The sequence below is a fragment of the Callorhinus ursinus genome, unplaced genomic scaffold (genome assembly GCF_003265705.2).
Source record: "Callorhinus ursinus isolate GAN/ISIS: 27379988/994484 unplaced genomic scaffold, GSC_fseal_2.0 scaffold1, whole genome shotgun sequence".
Classification (NCBI taxonomy): Eukaryota; Metazoa; Chordata; class Mammalia; order Carnivora; family Otariidae; genus Callorhinus; species Callorhinus ursinus.
The window spans coordinates 58,806,576-58,831,582 of record NW_027397063.1 but is presented as its reverse complement, the minus strand read 5'-3'; the positions used below and the strand labels follow the sequence as shown (position 1 = coordinate 58,831,582).

Genomic DNA, 25,007 nt, shown 5'->3' with positions numbered 1-25,007 from the left:
AGAAAGAAAGAAAGAAAGAAAGAAAGAAAAGAAAGAAAGAAAGAAAGAAAGAAAGAAAGAAAGAAAGAAAGAAAGAAAGAAAGAAAGAAAGGGAAAGAAAGAAAGAAAAGCAAGCAAGCAAACATCTGGGCTTGTTGCCAAGGAAAGGGGGTGGATGGGGCAGGGGCGCATGGGAGAGACAAGCTGCACCTCAGGGACACCCTCCCTGGGAGCCCCCATGTTCTTTCTGCTGTCCCCACGGGAGTGATGCTCTCTCAGACAGTGTTATTACAGCACTGTGTCCTCCCCTGGCCTCACGGAGGTACATGGAGAAGGAGGAGCAGGTGGGTGTGCTTGCAGCAAAGCACACGGTAACAAGAGGATGACAACGTATAGTCTGACTTTTCTCCTTCAGGACGCTGCAGAAAGAAACAAAAGGCCCCACGGAGCAGCAGGAGTCCGCGTCCTGCTGCCACACCCTTTGTGGACACTATGTTTGTCCTCTGGGGGACCACAGAGCTGGGCCTGGTGCTGCAGCCTCCCACACCCATGCCAGGCCCCACACTGGGGGCCAGATGCATGACAAAGGTGGAAGTGCTGAGCGATGGAGGGCTGCTCCCAGGGCGCTACCGAGGCCCAGGCTCTGTCCTTGCCCTGTGCAGTGCACACCCTCCTCTCAGAGCCCATTGCTCACGGGCCAGGACTGGAGCTCAGGTACGTGGAGGGGCCCACCGTGTGCTGGGCCTGTGCTTATCTGCTCAGTGATGACTCAGGTATCAGATGTAGAGGATGCAGAAGGATCTGTGTGAGGTTTCTAATCCACTCCAGCTAGAAGTGAAGGGGAAGCGAGAGAAAGTGATGAGGCTGAGGTAGGAAGGAAGTGGCAGGAAAGCCGGAAAAGAGGGTAAAGAAGCAGACCACCGGACAGTGGAGGATATGCAACGGTGAGGGGCACGGGTGCCTTTCCTGCCAAGAACCCAGGCGTGTAGCTCCGGAGGCGCCCGATGAAAGTTCTAGGCACAGAACCAAGTAATTTGCCTCTGGAACCTTCATATGCCAGGGAGCACCCACCCCGGGGCAGGCACCAGTCAGGTGGAAAGCTGAAGACCCTTTTTCTTCCTGGCCTTTTACAGCAGAACCCGGGAAGCAACAGACATTGAGCATATACTCTGTGCATAGAAATAACAGTGTAAAGAGGGACTGTGGCTCTCTCTGGGAGTCAGTATCATGAATGTGAATTTTCTTCTCTATATTTTCCCATATTATCCCTTTATAAAATGTACATGCACTCCTCTTTAATTACCAGAAAGTCATAAAAATAAATTCAGCTTTTCAGTTTGAGCCTTACTATTTCAGTCTGTTGGCATCTTTAAAGAAACCTGAAATGTAATTATTCGATATTTTAGCTCCTTTTTCCAGCTCTAAACTTTGCAGATTTAGAAGTATGCCTTGTTTTTTATAGTTTCAACAAAACTGCTGAATAAAAAACAAGTACCACCCTCCAGACTGAACCAAGCTGGACTCCTGGTCATTCAGCACCAAGAAGGTGCTCCAGTCAGGCTGGCCCCATCCCTCCCTTTTTCCCCCATCACAGTCAGGAAGGCGGAGACTCGCTTTTGATAAAACAAAGACACGCTAGTTCATCAACCCAGTAATCTAATCTGCACAAGAAACAAACCAAGTACATCCAGGGATCCTTCATCCTTCATAGAAACTATGGTCTTCTTTGTCGATAGATCCCAACTTGTTTTTCTAAGTCTCCAGTATGGTCTGTTTCTAAACCACTCCCTGTTTGGTCTGGGATGGAAACCTGTCATATTGCTGTGATTTCCAGAATTCACCTTTTATGCACTTGGGAAACCTCGGACAGTGCTGCCAGTCTCTGGCCTCCTGACGTTTGTCCTTTTCTCCCGGTCACTCAAACACCACACAAGTGGTTTCACAAGCGCTGTGGGTTCTCTGGAGTACTCTCGCATGAGCTGCACAGGGAGGCAGCCAAGAGCTCTCTGCTCCCAGCTGTCCTCTCCTGGGTTCCGAATTCTCTCAAAAACCACAAGCGGTCCATCACTTCCCAGGTGACAGACCATGCTCCTGGATACGGAGGGAGTCTCTACACAGAGAGATGACTCAATGGGAGCTTTAACAGGAAGCTTCACTGCATGCTTTTGCCCTGATCCCTGTCACTGTCAGTCGAGCAGAAATAAGCCCACACATATGCGCACTCGCACGCGTGTGCGCATACACACACACACACGCGCGCACGCACAGCCAGGCGGCTGGCAGGGACCTCATCAGAGAACGCAGAGTTCCTCACAAGCAGACACCCACCAACGGAAGCCTCAGATGTCTCCGTTTGCTAAGTTTGAAATCAGAGCCCCCTCAACAGGGCTCTGCACGGAGCAGGGTGGCTTTCAAAATATTTATTAATAACAATGACTGATGGGGAAAACAAAAGTTGCTATCTGGTTCCTATTTCTCTTTCTCTAACTTAGCTCTAAACAACTTCATTGGTCTGTTTCTCACCCATTAAGCCCTTACTCTGTGCCCACAGAGTGGGGCACGGGTGGGGGAGGGGGGAAGTGATGAACAAGATCCTTCTGGTTCAGGGAGCGAAGAGCAGGAGTGATGAGGGAAGGGAAAAGGAGGGACACCACGAATAAGCTCCAGGCCCCAGACCCTGCAAGCATCAGCTCCTACAGTGGGTTGCTCACAACCTAAGACTACAAGAAAGAACACAGACAAAAAATTCCAATCTATGTAGTACATATTGTTTTTGGATAATATACCAGATTCATCATAGGGGATATACACTCTGCACGCTAAGATGCATCAACCACAAACCATTGCTCAAACCACTCTGCACTGTGTCAGGCTGCAAGGGGCGACGTTCCCAGGGAGGAACTGTAAACAGTCAGCCACTGCCCGCCTGCACTAATGGGACAGGGATGCAGGCGGGCTGACCCCAACTGTACATGCAACGTGACCTCACGCTGATCTGGCTTCCACAAGCAGCCCTGAGACGCGCCGGGAGAGCACATGTCAGCCAGGTGGACACTGTGACACGCTCACTAAGGCCTGGGCAGGGCTGGGGGTGAAGTGCTCCTAAGGGCCCATCATGGCCCTTAATCAGGAGGCTCTTTGGAACTTAGCTTTTGGGGGTGTTTTGTCAGTTTTCTAGAAATTCAGAAGAAGGGTCACAGGAAGATTTTTCCTTTGGATTCTCTCAAGAATTTGGCACTTCTCAGAAAGAAGGGGCTGGGGAAATCCCTAGCAGTGAGGGATCCTGACTAACCAAACCCGTGTGATACCCTGAGGCGGGGGGGGGGGGGGGGGGGGCGCCGGCAGACCCGGGGGTCAGCAGTACTGCACTTACGGAGCAGTGAACAATTCGGGCCATTTCTGTGAGATAGTCTCCTTATCTGTAAAACGGGGCTCGTCATCCTGGCCTAGCGGCGCTGTGGGGAACATGAAAGGAGCTGACCCCGCGGGGAGCCACTGTATCACCACAGGGTGATACACAGCTGTTAGCATAAAGACCCCTCCTACCCCTGCGACGATGAATACGACATTCTCCTCGCCCAATGTACCTCCATCGACTGGATGGTTATGGCACTGCTCTACAAAGCGGTTATTTCTTGCCTGTTTTTCTTCTTCACAATCTCTTCCCTACCATCACTGGGCCAAAGAGCTGGGAAGAAGCTCTGAGAGAAGAGCCCCCCACCACCCGCAGATGCACCTGTCCCAGGGTGCTGAGGACCCACCTTGTCCACCCATGGGGGGTGGGCCCTCCTTTCCCAGGAACTCTGCATCCCTGGGCAGTCATCCCCTTGCTCACCTCCCCAGGAGCAGCCTTCTCCCTCTTGGAAACAAACAACAATCAATTTTCCATTCTCCATGGGAATGGGGAGGACACTGGCCTAGAAAATTCCTGAGCTACAGGCCTTCCAGCCATTATTGCAGACACCTTTTACAGCATTCACACATTTCCCTTCCCTGATCCAACTGTGGCTGCTTCAGGCTACGAAACTTTCAGGTTGAAGCAGAAGGAAGGCATTCTAGATGCTGGGGGAGCTAAGGCTCTGGCCCTGGCCTCACTGTACCCTCTCAGCTGCTGGGCAAGATACAGGCCCTGTTGGGGGCCTCAATTTCCCCACCTAGATTAGGGGTGATTACTGTTCTAGCTGGTATCTAAGGGCCCTTCCAGTCCAATTCTGGGAAATTCATTTGCATTTCCTGACTCATGCTGACTGACAGGAAGGCGCTCAGGCCCACCAGGTTGAGCTGAGGGACACTGTGACCCGAGCACGATGTGGGTGCTGCCCCGATGATGACGCAGGGTGGGCTGTGTGCGCCGTGAGGGCAGGGACCTTGCCCGGCACCAGGGCATCCCGGCACGAGGAGGCGTCCGACAGGCAAGTGCTCACTGGACTCGCGTCCCAGAGCAGTGCCCGCCCTAGGCTCAGGGAGGAAAGGATGTGGCGGGAGGAGCAAGGTTCCACTCACATGGGGCATGGAACATGACGAGGACAGAGGAGTGTTCCTTCACAAACTGGTCAAAGTCTTCGTCGGTCAGGTGATAAACGGAGCCGCCCTCATCTGCCCAGGGAGTCTCGGGGACCTGGGGCTGTGGCGGCTGCGGACTGGAAGACCAAAAACAGGCAGAGCTCAGAGCAAGCCCGGGGCTGGGGCAGCCCTTATGAAATCCAGCCCCCTGGCCAGAGCCCCCCTGGCTCCCGTGGCCTGCTGCCGGGGCTCACCGGAAACCCCTCGGTGGAGGAGCAGGGGGTGAGCAATTTGGCCCTACCCACCTAACCATCCCCGCAGAGCCCCAGAGGTGCTTAGCCGAATGTCTTCTCACAAACAGCGGCTTTAGCTACAGCTCTCCAGGCAGCTCAAGAAATCCCCTTCTTCCCAGGAATCTGGGGGTTTGACAGCGTCTCAGGCTGTTTCTAACTTTCAGCAAACCGGCAGGAATAAATAGCACCGACAAGGAGTGACCTTTGGCGAAGCTCACTGTTGTGTTTAGTAGCTCCCCACGGGCTGGGGCGGCGGTGGGGGCGGGGGGGGGGGGGGGGCAGGCGTATGTGCAGTGGTTAGGAGGAAAGAGAGGCCGAGTGTCTGAGAAAGACCAAATCTGGGCGGGGGAAGGGGCCTGCCACATGGGTGCTGCAAGGCTGACCAGCGTGGAAGGAGGGTCATGAGGAGGAAGAGTGGGGCCGGGGGGCACCCTAACCTTGGCAGCAATTACCCTACGTCACTAGTCCTTTCTAGAGACCAGGAACAAAGCTCTCCGGTTCTCCCCAAGGCGGAGAGCTGGATCAGGAGGAGCCGGGCCTGGAGGTCAGTCCAGATGCCCACTCCCCACCTGCTGGCTGAAAACCTCGGGAAGCTGCTGCCTAAGCTCCCGGGAGTCTGCTTTCCCCAGGGATGACGGCACACTGCAGCTGCTCCAGGGGGAGGCTCGCAGGGGCCCTCTATTGCTCCAGAGCAGAGGACAAGGCTGCCAGGGACACGAGCCCCAGAGGCTTTGCCGCCACAAGCACCTTTTTCAGAGCCCCTTAACTGCCGCTCTGAAAAAATCCTTTAGGATGACAAATGTGAAAAGACAACCATTGTTTCTTGCCTCTGAGAGCCTACAGTAGAAAAAAAGTATACAGTGCCAGCAGCCAGGGCTAGGAATCATGAGAGAGAATATGGCCGACACAATGGGATCTGCCGCCCCCACCCCATAGAGAGCCCGGGTTCAATGTCACCTTCAGAAGCCCTCCCTGCTAGTGGCCTCAGCAGGGCCCCCTGGGCCCAAGCAGACTTCCCGCTGCTTCAGCGGGAAGAGGGCAAGCCATTTCCAGCCCATGTACATCCAATGTCAGACGGTGCTGGTGGCAAAATCGTGCTTTGGGATGAGTCACTAGCCAGACAATGGTCCCAGACCAACACCAGGAGACCGAGGCTCCCATACTTGGGCTCCAAACACCACCAATTCCACTTCAGGGAACTTATCCTGCTGGTACAAATGCACACGTGCGAAACTATGTATGTTTGAAGCATTCACCGCAGATGATCTGCCATGCCAAAGATTAGAAACAACCTAGTGTTCATTGGTAGGAAATGGTTACATAAACTGCAGTGCATCCACACGACGGGGGCTGAGCAAGATAAGGAAGAACAAAAAAAGCTCTCGATGCACTGACGTGGATAGACCACTGGGACACACAGAACAGGCCACAATGTACTAACTTTTGCATAAAGGAGGGAGAGATAAAAAACAGTAATCCATATTTGCTTGCATCTGCATAAAGAAACTAATCAATGTTGTTGCCTCTAGGGGGTAGGAGGTAGAACAGGATTAAGGAAACCAGTGGGAGCGAGGCTTTTCAATGTATGATTTTCAAATATCTTTTAAAAAATTATTTTAATTAAATGAATGGAATTTATTCAGAAGTTAAAATAACTTTTAAACATCCTATGAGAGCACAGAATGGAGAAGCCACGGCTTAGCTGCAGTACAAGCATAGAAAGTGCCTGAGAAACTTCTAGTTAAACACAGAGAACACCCTCTAAAACCACTAAAATAACAGAACAAGACTTAAAAAACAGAAGAACCCACAGGAGCAAAAAGAACAGGAAAGACAACATGAAGAGAGGAAAAGAGGTCAGTGCAATTTTAGAAGCTAGGAAAGCGACCTAGCAAAACAGAGGGCAGAGACCTGAGGTGCAGGGTACATACAGGGGCCGGGGGCCCGACAGCCACACCAGGAGCAAAGGTGAAGTCTCTGAAGGACCCCAAGGCACCACCCCTGGAAGCAGGGCCATGGCAGAGGCTGGAAACAGGGCATATACCAAAAGCCTGAGCAGCTAGGCCCTCAGATCCTGGCCCTCAGGCTACCAGCCAGGTGAACACCCCTCTCCCACGCAGGAGACAACCGTTTACTTTCTGGAGAGGACTGAAAAGCTGGGCATAAAAGCTGGGCAAAACAGTGGCATGAGGGCTCACTGCAAAGAGAAGGACTGAGTAGAAGTCTGAAGCCAAACACTATTCCTGACTTATGCCTTTTACCATCGGGCTCCTCGAAGACCGGGGCTCCTTCTGATCGCTCCTGCACCTAACGTGCAGAACACACCCAGTAAACGCTTTCTGAATAAATGATGGAATGAGAGAAGAATGGTTGAAGGCAATGGAGGTGTTTAACCTGGAGAAGAGAAGACGTGGGCAACACAACAGCTATCTTCAAATATTTCAGACTGCATCAGGAAGAGAAATGAACATTTATTTTCTGTGGCTCTGAAGAAGAGAAGCAATGCCAACAAGTGGAAGCTCCAGAGAAGGAAACTTCAGTCACTGGAAGGAAGAACCTTCTATCTACAACAGATGAGAGGGAAAGAGAGCCATGCTGGGAGTCAGAAGAGCTGGGTTTGAGCCCCATTTCCTCCACTTATCAGCTCTAGGGCTTAGGCAACCAATTTCACTTCAAACATCTATAAGACAGTGTATTTGGAGGACTTTCTTTACCTCTCAGCTACATCTAGACAGATAATGCTCTGGAGTAAGATACTTTCTAAATGTGTAAGTACTACCCGAATGTTCCTAGAGATCATTTATGACTGAAATCCAGAAATGGTTCAAACAGGAGTAGGTGACCCCAACATGAGTCAAGGCCTCGTTCTACCAAGGTGTTTGAGTGGGACTGAGGTAACTGCATCTGTTCTAGAGGTAATGCAAACGTTACAAGGCAAACTGCTAGAGACATATTCACTGATGTTTCTATTCCCTTCCAATCCTGCGACTCCAATTTACTGGGCTCTCCAGACTGGGAAGTTCACATAAATCAGACACTTATCTGAGGTAGGTGCCCGTGCCGTAGATAAGATGCAATAAGCACTGCAAGTCAAGAAAACTTTGTGATTGCTCTCAGTTCACTTCTGGTTGAAATAAAAACACACAGGCAGAAACAAGTGGCTCAGTCAAAACAGACTACCGTGCATACAACCTCTAGGTGCCAAGCCCAACTCAGCAGCATGAAATCTGCAGAGAGAAGAATGAGGAACGGAGCCAGTGGGAGCACAAGGGGACATGCCTGCCATGATCAACGCACCTACCCCAGAGTCCTTGCACACTCAGACCCCAAAGTCTCCACCTGGCCTCACCCAGTGCCCACTGGCCAGCCACTCATGGGGGGGGGGTGTGGCACGAGATCTGGATTCCTCTCTCCTGGGCTTCTGAAAGTCATCCAGAGAGTTGGCAAGGCCAGATCCATGCTCATTCTTCTACACCTGGCCACACATAAGCCCTGAGCAGCCAACGAATGGGAAGGCCCAGGGAAGAGGTGCCAGGAAGCAGGAAAGGTGGGAACACTGCCAACCACCAGGATGTGGGACAAGACCGGTAAAGACTTAAAACACCTGTCACAGGGAAAAACCACACACAGAGCTGGGTAATGGAAGGAAATTCACCAAAATATTACAACACATTATCTTTGGGTAGGGAAGAAGGGAGGGCTTTTCCTTTTGTTTAAATATATTTTTAAGTTTTTCTATAATAACAAATCTCACTTGAAGAGCCTTGAAATAAAAAAATATTTTTTCAAAAATTAAGCCAACTGCCAGCACAGCGACATCACTAGCTCTTGCTGGGGTGCGAGATGGAGGGGATTCACTGGCGGTCCTTCAGGAGGTGGTCTCACTACCTTTCCTGTGCTGGGGGCTACAGTTAGGCCTTCGGAAGAGCTGCTGCCACGAGTGCCCCTGACCCAGTGATCACCGGTGGTCAGACAGCTGGACAGGGCTGCCCAGGGAGACCCAGATGCTGCGCACCCCCTCCCTGGAGTCACCCCACCAACCTTCTCAGCCTGGAGACCGGGACTGAACCAGAAACTGCTAACAAGGTTTCCTCCCCACATGGGGTGAGGAGAGGGAGAAAAGGAAAGGTGGGAAATGGAGGGTGGGGGGCCGCCAGCCCGGGGCTGCCTCCAGGTCTCTGTCCAGAACAGAGTGTGGTGGAGGAGCTGGGTGGCAGTGGGCACAGAGGAGTGGGTGGGGGACAGAGTGCCAGGCCCCAGTGGGGAGATAATCACCTGTCTCACAAACTCCACTGACACGCTCCCCTGGTGTAGGGTTAGCAAGCAATTCTCAACACTTCAATAAAAAAAAAACAAAAACTAAACCTTATCCTTCCAAAAAGATATGAGTGTATTTTGAAACCAGAAAAGGTTAGAGAAGGGGGAGGGAGGCAGACAGATTTTATGCTCTGGTGACAAATGAGATTGCTATTTGTTGAAACCTTCTCCCGAAGCAGAGTAAGATGTGTCTGGCTAGAGGAGAGGACATGCTTATTACCAAATGAAAAAGGAAAACAGGGGAGTGAAGGCCCAGGTTAAAACAATGAATACATGAGAATGGGGGGCCGCCTTCCCGGGCAGGGGTGGGAAATGAGGGAATTGATGAGGACAGAGATAGGACAATGCTTCCCGAGAAACAAAAGATGCCGTGCACACATGGTGTTACCATTGTATCTTATCTCCCAGGGACCCACAAAACAGAAGACTGGGAGTTTCAGCCTTTAGAATCTGACAGTTTGTTTCTTTGTTTGTTGGGGGCAGGGGTACAAAATTCATCCTCCTTCTCATTCTGAAAATACACATTCTCAACCTCCGTATCTTTGGATAACTAATTCTTTTACCTTGTGCCCCTCAGGTAATGTCAATGAATATCCACTGTGCCAGCACCTGGGCAAGGGGTAGGGGGCTCCGAGCAGAAATCCGGGGAGCTGCCCAGGGCAAGCCTGGCCATGCTCCCTGTCGAATGCAGGAGCCTGGGTAAGCTCCTTATCACTGTGCTCTGCTACCTTATTCATTAAATAAGGCCGAGGATAATGTCTTCCTTTCTGGGCTGTTCTGAGGATTACATGAGAATCCATATAAAGTCTTTAGAATAGGGTCGGCCACGAAGTAGAGCCCAAAAAAATGTTAGCTGGTATTATTCCAAGAACGATGCACAAAGAGCCACACAATGGCAGTGACTGGTATGTGCCAAACTGATGACAGGCAGAGCTCAAAGCAAGCAGGGAAAGTGCTTGGCTGGGACGGCTCGAGGAGGCTGCCAGGAGAGGCGGCCTCTCCCCAGCTCCCATGGTGGGGGAGACAGACTCCCCTTCCAACACACCCGTCAAGGTCATGCCAGTCACACACCTAGCTCGGTGGGGGGTCCAGATAAGGGGTACTCTGGATTAGGAGGATCCAATCACATTACAAACAGGGATCACAAGGTTGCCATGAAGCAGCATCTGTGGGGAGTGCACATGAATGGCAAAGCACTCTGCAAATCTAAGGTATCAGAGTATTTCTTAGGAGCTTCACAGCACCTCATACACTGTTGTACTTGAAGTAAGTGCTCAATTGACAATCCAATTTTCAGAAAGACCTGCAGTGAAGCCTCTCTCAAAACTAACATCCTCAATGAGAAATACCCCATCAGATAGGTAGTAAGGGGAAAAGAACTATTTGAAATGCAGTCACCATGGCCAGAGTCACACCAAATCCTCCTGATTCCCATATCCTAAACCCACAAAGACCCCATCCTCACCTAGAAGCAACCCAGAAACCACCGTTTGGGCAGCACAGCGGGACCTTTCCCTTCCTGGTTCTCTTCCTGGCCCCTAGCCACAGCCCTGAGACCAGGGGCCACCCCAGGGTCTAGCTAAGGTCCCACCCTCTAGGCATACACCCCCGAGGCAACCATCCCACTTACTTCTTCAGCCATTCCACAATGTCCTCAGCTGTGGACCCGTAGTTGTCATACTGGAACAGAAACCGTCCTTTCCTGTGAAATGTGGACAGACAACGTGGGCTCAGCCAGGGATGCAAACGCCATCAGGGAGGGGAGTGAGCATCAGAAGGGAAGCGGGGGACTTACTCGAAATAGCAGATGGTGGGGTAGCCTCGCACATTATACTCCTCCTTGATGTTCTCAAATTCCGAGGGGTAGATGTTCATCCCAGCCAGCACCTAGCAGCAAAGGGAGAACAGACCTATCCACACTTTGCCCTGCAGACACCCCCACCTTGTCCACACACAGCCCATCTATCCGTCCCACCAGAAACAGATGAAGGGGACAGAGCCTCACAGACTGACGTGCAGCCCTGGGCAGCAGGGGAGCAAAGCAAGCTAACCCAGCTGGGAATGACGGCCCAGAGCTCTGGAAGATGCAGGGTCTGGGCCAGGTGCTGGCCCTCTGTAGAGGGGTTTCTTTTACTTGCCCTGTAGGGGAGAGCCATCCCAGAGCAAAAACAAAGTTCTGAGGGCTGAGGAAGACACCTGGCCTTGCTACCAAGTTCAAACAGGTCCTAGAGTGGGGCTACTGCACCCAAGTCCACATTATGCTTTCTCCCTGCCCATGTCAACCAAGGTTGTACTCCTCTCCTAAGCTGCTGAGTCACCACTCAGCCATTCCACAATGTCCTCGTGGCCTGCCTCCGTCTGTCCACCTCAGCTTTGTGTGCAACTCACAGCTCCTATGTGGCCAGGGAGAGAGTGTGGCTCTCATGACAATCCACCTGCCTGACTCTCTTCCCTCCAGACTGCTAGATCCCTCGCTTCTCTCCTCCTGTTTGTAACCATTACCTACAGCCTGACTGGACCACCTCCGAAGTCTGAACTTGTTCTGGTTGCAAGGGCCCCCCCCTATCCAACACACCTAATGGGAAAGGAGAATTTTAGTAGCTATGTTACTAAATACTAAGAACAACCCAGAGAGAAAGAAGTCAGAGTGGCCAGACACAGGAAGACTGCTCCTCAAAGCAGGGCAGCATGGAGGGGAGAGGAAAGGAAGTTCAAAAAGCCAGGAGCAGTCACAGAAGCAGAGAGAAGAAACCCGGGAAGCCGACTGTGCTGAACAATATATATGGAAACATAGGAAGAGAAAAAGGAAAACAGTAGTCTCAATGGACAACAAACTTGATTCCAAAGACTGCATCCACTTAGGAATCATGTGACCTTGGGCAAGTCACTCACCCTCACTGAGGATCCTTGTGTGGGAGACGTGGGTGGTGAAAGTAATCATAGGGCTCTCAAGAGAACTGAAGGAGATGACCCGTGTCAGAGGACTCAGCACCAAACTGGTGCTCAATAATCGTCAAGTTCTTGATTTCCTACCAAATCCTCCTGGTGACGGAAGCCACCTGTACCTCTGGCAGCACCATCCCTAGAGGCATCTAAACATGTCTTTCCAACTGTCTTAGGTAGCTAGCACAATGCCCGGCATACAGTGGCACACAATAAATGCTTACTAAATCACTGATTTTTCTCCCCAGCTCATCTGTGGGATGCTGCAAGAAACATGGGGAGAATAAGCCTGAAATAGAACTTACTAGAAGCCCTGAGACCCTCTAAAAGCCATTCTGCTCATTTCCCCAGACTGATTCAGCAGCCTGTTCCAGTAATAATTGTCTACTTTAAAGTTCTTTTTTTATTCTAATTGATCTCCCTAGCGTCTGCACACATCCACCATGAGATTAATCTTCCACAACCTCCTCTTTCATTACATCACTCCCCTGCACAAAACCTTTCAATTCCACGGAATACGGGCTAGCATCTAACACCACACTCAAAGACCGTACAGTCCCTAACTCATTTTCGAATTCTTCTTTCTTATAAAACTCTTAGTTGTGTACTTGCTAGGGTCTAGGTTTTTTATTCTCCCAGGAATGGGAGAGTCTGAGACCGCTGCACAGGGAGGAGGTTGGACTGCTTGCTGTCTAAGGCACCCTGCAGTTGGCAATATACCACGGCGGCCAGGAGGCTCAGGCGCGGGCATCAGGATGTTCGTTTGGGTCCTAAATCCCTACTCAGTAGATTTCCTTGAACAAGTCAGTTGCCTGTGTGCCTCAGTTTCCTCCTCGGCAGCTACCTCTTTGTGATTACTGAAAGATAGTACAGATAAAGGATCTACAACACTCAAAGTAAAGTATCTACAACTCTCAGAATACGTTAGCCGTTCATGACCATAGTAGCCAAACTATGGAAAGAGCCCAGATGTCCACTGGCAGATGAATGGATAAAGAAGATGTGAGATATCTATATCTATATCTATATCTATACATACAGATATAGATATATACACACACACACAATGGAATGTTAGCCATCAAAAAAATGAAATCTTGCCATTTGCAATGACATGGGTATAATGCTAAGTGAAATAAGTCAATCAGAGAAAGACAATTATCATATGATCTCACTTTTATGTGGAATTTAAGAAAGAAAACAGAGGATCATAGGGGAAGGGAGGGAAAAATAAAACAATACAAAATCAGAGAAGGAGACAAACCGTAAGAGACTCAACTCTAGGAAACAAACTGGGGGTTGTTGGAGGGGAGGTTGGGGGGGATGGGGTAAATGGGTGATGGACGTTAAGGAGGGCATGTGATGTAATGAGCACTGGGCGTTGTATGCAACTAATGAATCACTGAATTCCACCGCTGAAACTAATAATACAGTATATGTTAATTAATTGAATTTAAATTACAAAAATAAATTTAAAAATATGTTAGCCGTTTTCATTAATACTACTAAGAAGCTCTGCAATTCTGCCCAAACTTCCAGAATACATGCTGTATTCCCCTGGCCCTTACTCTGTGTCTTCTAGTCTTTTTGCTTAGGATGCCCACTCCCCATCTCACAATTACTACCTAAGATTTATTCATCCCACCTTCCTGTGCAGCCTTTCCAAACCATCTTTGCTTGTGATGAACTTTTAGTTCTCAGGGTTTCTGTAGTACTCTTGTGCCTCTTGGGGGCATTTATTAATGAGATAAGTATTTTTTTTAATCTTTTATTTTAAAGATTTTATTTATTTATTGAGAGAGAGCACACGAGCAGGGGGAAGGGGCAGAGGGAGAGGGAGAAGCAGACTCTCTGCTGAGCAGGGAGCTTGGCACGGGGCTTAATCCCAGGACCCCAGTATCATGACCTAAGCCAAAGGCAGACACTTAACCAACAGAGCCACCCAGGCGCCCTGAGATAAATATTTCTTGAACAACTGCGTACAAACACTTTTTGGAGTCTGTAAAGCCAAATGAGGCAAAACTGGTCTCAACCGAAAAGTTAAGGCCACAAGGCCTGACCTGGAGCCACAGGTGCTGGTGCCATTCGGTGGCGTGACTCGCTCTGCCTCATGATCCGGCAGGAACAAGATGGAAGCTTCACAGAGCTGGTGCTCAAGGGAAGGTAAGATTTCCACAGACACGGAAGTGAGACAAAACGAGATGCAGCCCAAGCAGCGGGGCATATGCTGGTTTAACCGGACAGTAGGACACAGAAGGGGGCTACAAGAGAAGGCTGGACCAGTCCACTGAGCTCACTCTGGGAAAGGCTTTTAATGCCTAAGCAAGCAGGACTTTATTCAGGGGGCGCTGGAGGGTTTTCCAGCTGCATTTTTTTTTTTTTAAGATTTTATTTTATTTGAGAGAGAGACAGAGAGAGCATGAGCAGGGGAGGGGCAGAGGGAGCGGGAGAAGCAGACGCCCCGCTGAGCAGGGCTCATTCCCAGGACCCTGGGATCATGACCTGAGCCGAAGCCAAGAGTTGGACACTCAATTGACTGAGCCACCCAGGCACCCACCCCCCTTTTCTTTTTTAAATATAAACAGGTCAGGCTGTAAGGGGCAAGTCATGGGTCAGGAAGAGAAGTCAGCAGTCTCTTGCAATCACCCTGGTGGGCTAACCAGGGCCTGACCCAGGGTGGTGGGCAGAGAGAGGATGGAGGATGTGAGGGAGAGAGACGTATGATGAGGCCCCGGCAAAAAGGCGTGTTGGCAGAGGAGCCTGGGGTACTTGGGGAGAGTCATGAAAGCAAGCTGGCAGTCCGCTGCGTGGCAAGATACTGAATTTTATTTTAGACATCCTGCATTTGGGATGTAAGGAGAAAAATGCAGACCAAGATGTCAAGCAGGGAGTCTGATACATGGTCCTGGAACTTAGGGACTCAGGCTCCACGGAGCTGCATTTTGTTGAAACTACAGACGTAGATAAAATCACTGAGGGAGAGACCATCACAATAAGGAAAGCACAGTGCCGAGCCCTCGTTCCACTGTGCTAATAAGAAAAGAGGCTGAAAAGAGGAAGCTCGGGAGCACCCTCATTTCGCGAGTGGGAAGAAGAGTAAGCACAGAGCAGTGGAGGGGGTCAATCATGTGCATCCGGGAAGTATCTGTAGGTTACAGAGCTGTTTCCCCACACCAGCCACTTGCTCTTCATAACAACCTAGCAAGTTAGACAGGGTTTGCATCATCATCCCCATTTTCCAGGCAGGGAACCAGAGACTCCAAGGCTATTTGCCCAAGATCTCCCAGCTGGTTAGTAAAGGGCCAGCCCCAGAGTGTAATCTGCCCAAGTCTGTCACCATGACCGACCCATGTCACGGTGTTCACACCTCGATGGCCCATGATGGCCAAGGTCAACAAAAGACTCAGGGTGGACCTCGGTCACTAGCAAAGCTGGGAAGAGGAGGCAGATGGGGACAGGCTCTGAAGGCTGCTCTGAGACAGGGAACAGCAACGGTTGCTGACAAGATGTCAATTAGCAGCAGTACACAGGACAGATACCAATGAGTCACCAGATGTTAATGACAGCAAAGAGAGGCAGATCTGAGTTTGGAAAATGGCAAAAGCTGAGCATCGCTGACCTGGCCTAGCTTACATCTTAAAGACATCATCAAGTTGGATACCTCCCAAGAAATTTGTCGAGGAGGAGGGTTTCTGACCCTTGCTACAGACACGGCTAGCCAAAAAGCGCTCACAGATGACCGAGATGGAGAGAAGACGGGAGGTGCTAGTCCAGCTGGGTTTCAGCAGTGGTGAGGGGGCAAGCATTTGATTTCTGGGGACTAGCAGCCCATCTCTGCCCTGCGGTGAGGACAGAAAGGAATCACGCTTCTGGTCGCCCTCTTTTTGGGGAGCTGTGGCTGTACCATGAGCCCTGGCCTCCAGAGGCCTCCTGCAGCAGGTCGTGTGCATGTGGCCACACTTTTCCCCAGTTACGGAGCTGGGAAAGGATGAGAACTTGCTAAAGGTGCTTTCCTAAGAAACAGAACAAAACGTACCCCAAGCAAGAAACACAGAAGCAAGGAAATGAATGATTTCACACAACACAGATGCCTTAGGCCAAGGTAACTAACACCTAGCCAAAGCTGGGCTTGAGCAGCCAGGCGCTCCAGGCACCCAGACGACCCCACTTAGTCTTCCGTAATGTTGTCTAGGGAACTGGGAGGGTCACTTTTTATGTTTCTTGACTTGGGCCCAGGCAGAAGCAGGCACTGTTGTTGTTGTAGTTATTGCTGTTTTCTTTTTTGGAAGCAAGTACCCTTATAACAAGTTATCTTCAGGGCTAATCTTGAGAAAGAGCCTCATGTGAGCCCAAGGCCAAGGAGAAAGACCTCGTCCCACAAACATCCTTCCCACTTTGTCTCTGTCCTTAATAACTGATGCTCTGACGTCCTTTAAAAAGAGGAACATCAGGGCACCTGGGTGGCTCATTCGGTTGAGGATCCAACTCTTGGTTTTGGATCAAGTCATGACCTCAGGGTCGTGGAATCAAGTGTGGAGTCTGCTTGAGATTCTCTCTCCCTATATCCTTCCCCCGACTTGTGCTTGTGCTCTCTCTCTCTCAAATAACTAAATAAAATATTAAAAAAAAAAAAGAGGAGCATCATTTTTTTAAGTAAATGCAGAGCTTAAAATAAAATGTCCTCAGGAGTGATAAGCCACACACTCACTCATTCATTCATCAGCACATATGGGGTACCACTATGAGCTTGGCTCTGTGCTTGTGCTGAAGAACCAGACACGGACCAAACACGGCCCCAGTGCTCAAGAAGCTCACACTACAGTGAGAAAACCATATTATAATTAGTATCAACGGGTGAACAACATGATCTGGAATGAAAGCAAAGAGGAGTAGACCTGGCCATGCATGGCAGAGACAAGCTCTGTGGGAGCACAGGAGGGGCTGGGAAGAATACTAAGTTCGGCAGGGAGATGTGCCATTGGCTGAGCATCTTCCAGATGTCGCACAACACTGGCCCCAAGACCTCGCCTGCTCTGATGGAGCTGGCCAGGCATTTGTGATCTGACCGGGGCTGGAGCTGTTTGACTTCAATCACACCACAGAGTTAGGAAGTTGAGGTGAGTTTTCTAAGGGTAAACGAGTGTGGGTAGGGAGAACACTGGGTAATTCAGTCTTTTCTCCAGGCGAAATAATCGTGAAATATGCTATCTACTGAGGCCCCAAAATGCAGTGAAACTTCCCCCCAAGTGATGTATCTGTGCCCCAAGGCCAAACATCTCTAGGCAAGTTGCTAAAAATTCCTTAGTGAGAAACAAGCAGGACCTTGGTGTTGCGCCAGAATGAGGTCAAAAGAGAAAGCACCAGTTCTCTGCAACCCAATCTTGCAGGCAGCCCAGCTGGAGGGGCTGTCACCATGCCCAGGTGCTGCCATGTCAACTTTTTAAAATGACTTTGAACTAATCACCAACTTAGTTCGATCCATAAATATCATGATTCAGATTTAACACCTCTGAACTCCCTTCATGGGACTCTGGCCAGCCCCACCGTGATGGCTCTCCTCCCCACAACCTTTCATAAAACGTGTATGGATTTTTCCACGCTCCCTGGAGGAGCCAGCAACTCTTTTTCTGTTGCCGCCAATGGAAACAAAAACAAAACAAAAAAAAAACCCTAATCTCTGTGGCTCAGGGTAAGTGTAAAACTGGACAGACGTACAGCGGAGAAGAGACAAGGCTGGTGGGTGGGGGCCGCACAGAGATGACCAGGACCATCAGTGAGGGGTCCTCAGCTTGGTGAGCTTTGACTGCCCGGTCTCCCCCGCCCCTCCTGCACCATCCCGGTTGCTCTTCCTTCCTGAGGCCCACTTCCTCAGTGGCTCCTCTTCCCCCTCCTGTCCCTGAAAGGTGGGCATCCCCGAGACAACCCTGGCTCCTGTCTGCTTCCCATCCCCACACACGCTGCACACCGTCCTTCAGAGAGCACCTGCAAGCTCAGGTCTCCAGCTCCCCGCCTGGACTACCTATTTCTGCTGTCATTTCTATTGTTGTCCCACCACACAGGAACCACAGCCCTGGCAAGCTTGGCAGGAAACTGCCCCCTGAACCCGCTTGTGCTTTGGGCCCACCACTGGTCACCAACACCCCTTTCTTTGCCACTGGGCTACCCAGCACCAGGAGCCTAGGCCCACTTTGGAGCCCCGCCCCGGTCATTCTGGAGCGCTGATGGTCTGCAGATGGCCCCTGGTCACCCAGCAATACCACCTGTGCTTCTTGCTGGTTTCCTGGCTATTGTGTCACTGGCCTTGGCTGGACAAGAGCCAGATTCTGCTGGTCCCAGCAACCCTGTGGAGTTCTCACCATCCACTAAGGACAGGTCTGGATCACGGGCGCAGAGAGCAGGGGCAGCGGTAGGAGGGGAAGTCCTCACAATTTTCAAATCTGTCCTCCCCCACCCTAAGCCCCGCCTCCACCGACTCTCCAGGTGAGCCGGCCAGCCCGGCCAGGCCCGTGGGCCTCACTTACAAAGTGGCCTCGCAGCTGGGTCGCGGCCTTCTGGAAATGGGGCATTATCCTCTTGCACATGCTGCACCCTAGTCACGGGCAGGAGAGAAAGCAGACATGGTTATAGCGGGTGCCAGACCCCCGTGCCCTGCCCTCCCTCCCCTCAGGCTGACCTCTGGCAGCCAACTTTTACCCAGCCTGCAGAAGGGCAGGACTGCCCCAGGGCGTGGGAACACAGAAGGAACAGGAGGCAGAGGCCCTGCCCTCCAAAGAGCTTACAGTCTCAATGGCAGAGGATAGGACACAGCCCAGCAGTCCCTCAATAAGTGTGGGACTGACGAAGCAAACACGACATGGCTGGAGAAGGGCAAAGCAGGGAATAATTTAGGGCTGATCATGAGTTCACCGGGAATTCCGGGAACCAGAAGAGGCAACAGGAAAGCGCAGCTAAAAGCCTCCCCTCACTGCCTGGTCAGGGGCTACGAATGAACATGAACCAGATGCCATTAGGAAGAAAACTGTCCAACCACAGATACGATGAGCTTTGGGATTTCCACGCCCCTTTCCTTCTATCCACAGGAATAATTAGGCAGTGAGTGGAGACGGGCTGGTGTGAAAGTACCAGCTGAGGCCTCGTGGGAAGAGCGCCAGGCCAGGATCGGCACACCTGAGTGCCTGTCTTCCCGTCATGCACTGCACGGCCCTGGACAGGTCACCTCTCCTCTCTGCCTGATGGCTCCTTCTGGCAAATGAGGAGGGTTGGAGCAGACCACCTCAGGCCCCCTCTAGCTCTGACATCGGACGATTCTATGATGTCTTTGGCTCAACCCTCTATGGGGTTCTGTGGTCTACCATGTGGTCACACTCTTCTCTCCCTGGGATGGTGAAGGCCCCCCAAGCCTTGGGGGACACGGGGCCCAGACAGCCAAGCCCCAAAGATCCGCTAGTACTTCAGAGTGACCTTGATTTAAAAGCATGCCCCACCCTGCATCAGTCGGAGCAGGCCACATTTTGGCACTGACCCCACAGGGCACACGCACTGGTTTCTTCAGACATAAGGAACTCTGACATGACAAGCTGTTATTCTTTCTGACAGACGCTCTGCTATAAAAAGGCTTTGAGATGCACCTGAAGGCCGCAGACACCAGAGCTGCCCAGAACCCCGTGTCAGGCTGGATCTCATCTCAACATGACACAGGGGGGACAGGGCCATGCAGCAGCAGGCTGACAAGCTCTAATCCATGTTAGCTAACGCCGTGGCAGACCGACCGTGGGCAGAGTAGTACAGATCAGAAAGGTGCTCTTACCCCCTGGGCCACATACAGACTCTGGAGAACTGTGAGCAGGTCCTAGCTACCCTGGGACCACTGGAACCTCCCCAGGACCAAGTCTACTGGACCAAATGTGACACAGGCTATTTTGACATGGAGCTCCCTAAGTGCCCACAGCCCCTCCCTGACATCCCTGCCTGGCAGACAGATGAACACACAACGGGACACACAGCAGCATATGAAGCGTGGGCTCAGGCTCATGCCATTAGTACAGGCTCAGACTCCGGGAGACTCAGGAGAGTGGGAGCTGTTGCCAGGTCAGCACACAGCACAAGCCCACAGCTTCTGCCCTCAGAAGACGAGGTACCTCCCCTCCAGCAGCCCACACAGCACCATCCCCATGAAGAAACGAATGTGCCATCTGTCAGGGGACACCGTTCCCACTGTGGGACTTCACAGAGGCTGCACACAGGGACAACAAGGCCGCCTCGGCCAGGTGCCCATGCCCCAGGCTGGATGTCACACAGTAGAGACAAACAGGAGGCCGCACAGCAGAGGAAGAAGCTCGGCTCCGAGGAGTAGGAGACCCAGGCCTGCTTCTCCCCTTGACCATTTGCTGCCTCTCTAAGCCTGGCCACACAGTCTGAGCCTCAGCTTTGCCCTCTGTGGAGTGGAGACAGCGCCTGACACTCAGTAGGGCAGGCCCCAGGAACACAAGACCTGAGTGTGTACCCCCGGGGGTTCTGCGGCCGTGGGGGATCCCCTCCACAGCGGACAGAGGCTGTCACTCTCAGGAGGAAAAATGAGTGGGGGTGGGAGGGCACTTGCTTTCACCCACTCTTCACTTGGTGACTTGATGGGGTGGTGGGAGTCGGACACCCTCTGGGCCACGTGCATCAGTCAGAAGCTTAACTTATGAACTGTCCCCACAGGGCTGGCGTCTCTCGTCCAGCTCTGCCTGCCTGCAGCCTGCAGCAGCCTTACCCGCCGCGTCCCCCGAACTCCCCGTGGATGGAGCCCTGCAGTCCTGGGAGAAGAAGTTAGTGAGGTGAAGAGGTGATGGGAAGAGTAATAGGAAGCTCTGGGCCAAGCCAGTTTCCAATCCAACTTCACCAAAAATAGAGCTGCTACTATGATCCCTATCTGAATTTATCTTCCAACAGATTCGACTGAGAGGCAGTGGAAGAAGTAAGACTAATTGTCACTCTCAACTCCCCAAAGTTAGAACGGGCACCCTTTTACTTTCTCACTAATTCAGTCAACAAACATCTACTGAATAGGCAGTAGGTCCTGAGGAACCGGATACTTTGTCACAAGTAAAGCCTCCCATTGCCTTCAGACTCATTCACCCCAAACATGATCAAAGGATCAGAGTCCTAAAAGACTTCCCACTTAGGGAATTGGTGTGTTTCCAGGAATAAGCTGAATTATGAAGCCATGAAGGCTTGAGTGGACAAGTATAATAAAAGCACAAGTTTGTTTCAATAAAAACAACAACAAAAGAGTCCTGGGGTTACCTGGGACCCAGGAGGCCATCCAATCGGACCCCTCCACAAATTTGAACTTAACAGCCCCGAGTTTTCTCCCTCCCTCCCCAACTACTAATTGCTCTGTGACACCAACAAGGGGTCTCACTTCTCCTACCCCAGCTTTCCATTATATAAACACAGTAAGTATGCTTGCCTCTCTGCCTGCTGTGGTGAGGGGGCACACTGCCAGACAGCCCGGGGAGGGGATGTGGAGAGGTGGCTCGCACACTCTAACGCAGACTGCTAGGGAACCACTCTTGGTAAGTGATCAACCAGTGTCATTATGCTGAAACCCACACGGCTATACCATGATCCTGCCTTGCGACACGTACTGTATACTGATACACACTCTGTTTTAGTCTCATTTAACCTAATGCATTCAGTTCTGAAGGCTTCTGAGAGAAACCACAGGAGGCCCTGTCCTCAAGCGGCTGGGCAGGCAGGACAATTCCTGAAGCAACTCACAGCTGGGCAGTTAATAAGATCACTCCAAGGAGAAACAAAAAGGGGTGAAACCAAGCAGTGAACACTAATGAAAAAAATGACCCAGGGTTAAAGTGCAGATCATTCTGAGCAGAGCCAGCTCTAACAAGAAGTGGGATACCAGGGTCTCCTTTCCATAGGCAAACCAGGTGTCTGAGAGGAGGCTGGGTTAGAGGGACACCCAGCAATCAACAGGGGCAGGGGAAAGGCTATTGTCATGGTGAATAAACCACAGGCCCAAGTCAGGCAGAACCACCATAATCTCACAGAAGGGTAGCCATCCAGGGAGACATGATCACTCAGGTGGAAATGGGAGGAGTCTTTGCTCAAAAGAACTTCTCAAGAAGGTGGATTCAAGGCAGGCTTTCAAGAGTAAACAGAACTGAAATGAGAAGTTACAACTCACATCACAGAAATAACAAAGGATCGTAAGACACTAGTATGGGTGATTGGTCACCAACAAACTGGACAATTTAGAAGAAATATGTAAATTCCTAGAAACATACAATCTTCTAAGATTAAATCAGTAAGAAACAGAAAACCTAAATAGACCAATTACTAGCAAGGAGATTGAATCAGTAATAAAACACCTGCCAACAGACAAAAGTCCAGGACCAGATGGCTTCACTGATGAATTCTTCCAAACATTCAAAGATTTAATACCCATCCTTCTCAAACTCTTCCAAAAAATTGAAGAGGAGGGGAATACCTCCAAACACATTTTATGAGGCCAAAATTACCCTGATACTAAAACCAGAGAAGGACACCACAAAAAGAGAAAATTATAGGCCAATATCCTTGATGAACATAGACGTAAAAATCCTCAACAAAATACTAGCAAACCAAATTCAACAATACATTAAAAAGATTATACAACACAATCAAGTGAAATTTATTCTAGGGATGCAAGGGTAGTTCAATATCTGCAAATCAACCAACATGATACACCAGGTCAACAAAATGAAGGATAAAAATCACAAGATCATCGCAATAGATAGAGAAAAAGCACTCAATAAAATTAAACATCTGTTTATGATAAAAACCCTCAACAAAGTGCGTATTGAGATAACATACCTCAACATAATAAAGGCCATATATGACAAACCCACAGCTAACATAATACTCAATAGGAAAAAGCTAAAAGCTTTTCCTCCAAGATCAAGAACAAGACAAGTATGCCCACTCTTGCCACTTTTATTGAACATAGTATTGGAAGTCCTACCCACAGCAATTAGGCAAGAAAAAGAAATGGAAGGCATCCAAATCAGAAAGGAAGAAGTAAAACTGTAAATACTTTTACATATATGATACTATATATAGAAAACCCTAAAAACACCCAAAAACTGTTAGAACTAATAAGTAAATTCAGTAAAGTCACAGGATACAAAATCAATATATAGAAATCTGTGGCATTTCCATACACTAATAACAAACTATCAGAAAGAAAAATGAAGAAAACAATCACATTTAAAATTGCATCAAAAAGAATAATATATCTAAGAATAAATTTAACCAAGGAGGTAAAAGACCTGTATGTATACTGAAGACTATAAGACACTGATAAAAGAAATTGAAGATGACACAAATAAAAGATATTCCACACTCATGGATTGGAAGAATTAATATTGTTTAAATGTCCACACTACCCAAAGCAAACTACAGATTCAGTGCAATCCCTATCAGAATTCCAATGGCATATTTCACAGAACTAGAACAAATAATTCTCAAATTTTTATGAGCCGCAAAAGATCCCAAACAGTCGAAACATAAGAAAGAAGAACAAAGCTGTAGGTATCATGCTCCCTGATTCCAAACTATACTACAGAGCCATAATAATCAAAACAATATGGTACTGGCATAAAAGATACACAGATTAATGGAAAAGAATCGAGAGCTCAAAGATAACCCACACATACAGAGATAATTAATTTATGAGAAGGAGCCAAGAACATACAACAGAGAAAGAACAGGCCCTTTAATAAATGGGTGTTGGGAAAACTGGTCAGCCACATGCAAAAGAATGACACTACCAGGCCACTGTCTTACACCACACACAAAAATCAACTCAAAATGGATTAGAGACTTGAATGTAAGACCTGAAACCATAACATTCTTAGAAGAAAATGTAGGCAGTAAGCTTCTTGACATGAATCTTAGCTATGTGTTTGTGGTGCAGGAACACACAAGCAAAACCAGACAAATGGGACTGCTTCAAACTAAAAAGCTTCTGTACACTGAAGGGAACCATCACCAAAATAAAAAGGCAACCTACTGAATGGGAGAAGATATCTGATAAGGGGTTAATACCTAAAATATATAAAGAATTCATACAACTCAGCAACAAAAAAACAAACAACCCGATTAAAAAATGGGCAGAGGATCTGCCCAGACATTTCTCCAAAGAAGACATACGGATGGCCAAGAGACATAAGAAAAGATGCTCAACATCACTAGTCATCAGGGAAATGCAAGTCAAAACCATAATGATATACCACCTCACACCTGTCAGAATGGCTTTAATCAGAAAGATAAGAAGTAACAAGTTTGGCAGAGATGTGGAGAAAAAGGAAGCCTTGTACACTGTTGGTGGGAACGTAAATTGGTGCAGCCACTCAGCTGGTTCACTACTGGGTATTCATCCGAAGAATACAGAAACATTAATTTGAAAAGATATATGCACCCCCATGTTTACCACAGCATTATTTACAACAGCCAAGATATGGAAACAACCTACATATCCATCAATGGATGAATGGATAAAGAATACTACTCAGCAATAAAGAAGAATGAACTCTTGCCAACTGCAACAACATCGATAGACCTTGAGGGCATTATGCCAAGTGAAGTAAGTCAGAAGGAGAAAGAAAAAACACATAACTTTACTTCCACGTGGAATCTAAAAAACAAAACAAAAACAAACTCCTGGATACAGAGAACAGTTCAGTGGTTAGCAGAGGGGAAAGGGGCTTGGGCGTGGGTGAAGGGAGTCCACTGTGGGGTGTTGGATGGTAACTAGCCTTTTGGGGGTGACCACTTTGCTGTATATGCAGAGGTCAAATTATAATTGGTACACCTGAAACCTACATAATAAAAAAAAAGGAAAAAGGAAAAAGAAAATACACCATATGCCATATGTCTTTTAGGCAGAAATCCAGTCCAGGCAGCGTGATATACAATTGATTTGAGCAC

General features: G+C 49.4%; 1 protein-coding gene across 4 annotated transcripts in view; it reads right to left on the bottom strand.

Moving 5' to 3' along the window:
- Positions 1–25,007, bottom strand: part of PDIA5 (protein disulfide isomerase family A member 5) — a 90,416-nt gene that overhangs the window by 21,972 nt on the left and 43,437 nt on the right. For all 4 annotated transcript variants that reach the window (XM_073894361.1, XM_025875314.2, XM_073894375.1 and 1 more), the window contains 4 exons: positions 18,557–18,624; positions 10,888–10,979; positions 10,723–10,794; positions 4,483–4,619 (listed from right to left, as the gene is read on the bottom strand). In XM_073894361.1, the coding sequence (XP_073750462.1) occupies positions 4,483–4,619; positions 10,723–10,794; positions 10,888–10,979; positions 18,557–18,624 (369 nt within the window). The remainder of the gene's footprint in view (positions 1–4,482; positions 4,620–10,722; positions 10,795–10,887; positions 10,980–18,556; positions 18,625–25,007) is intronic.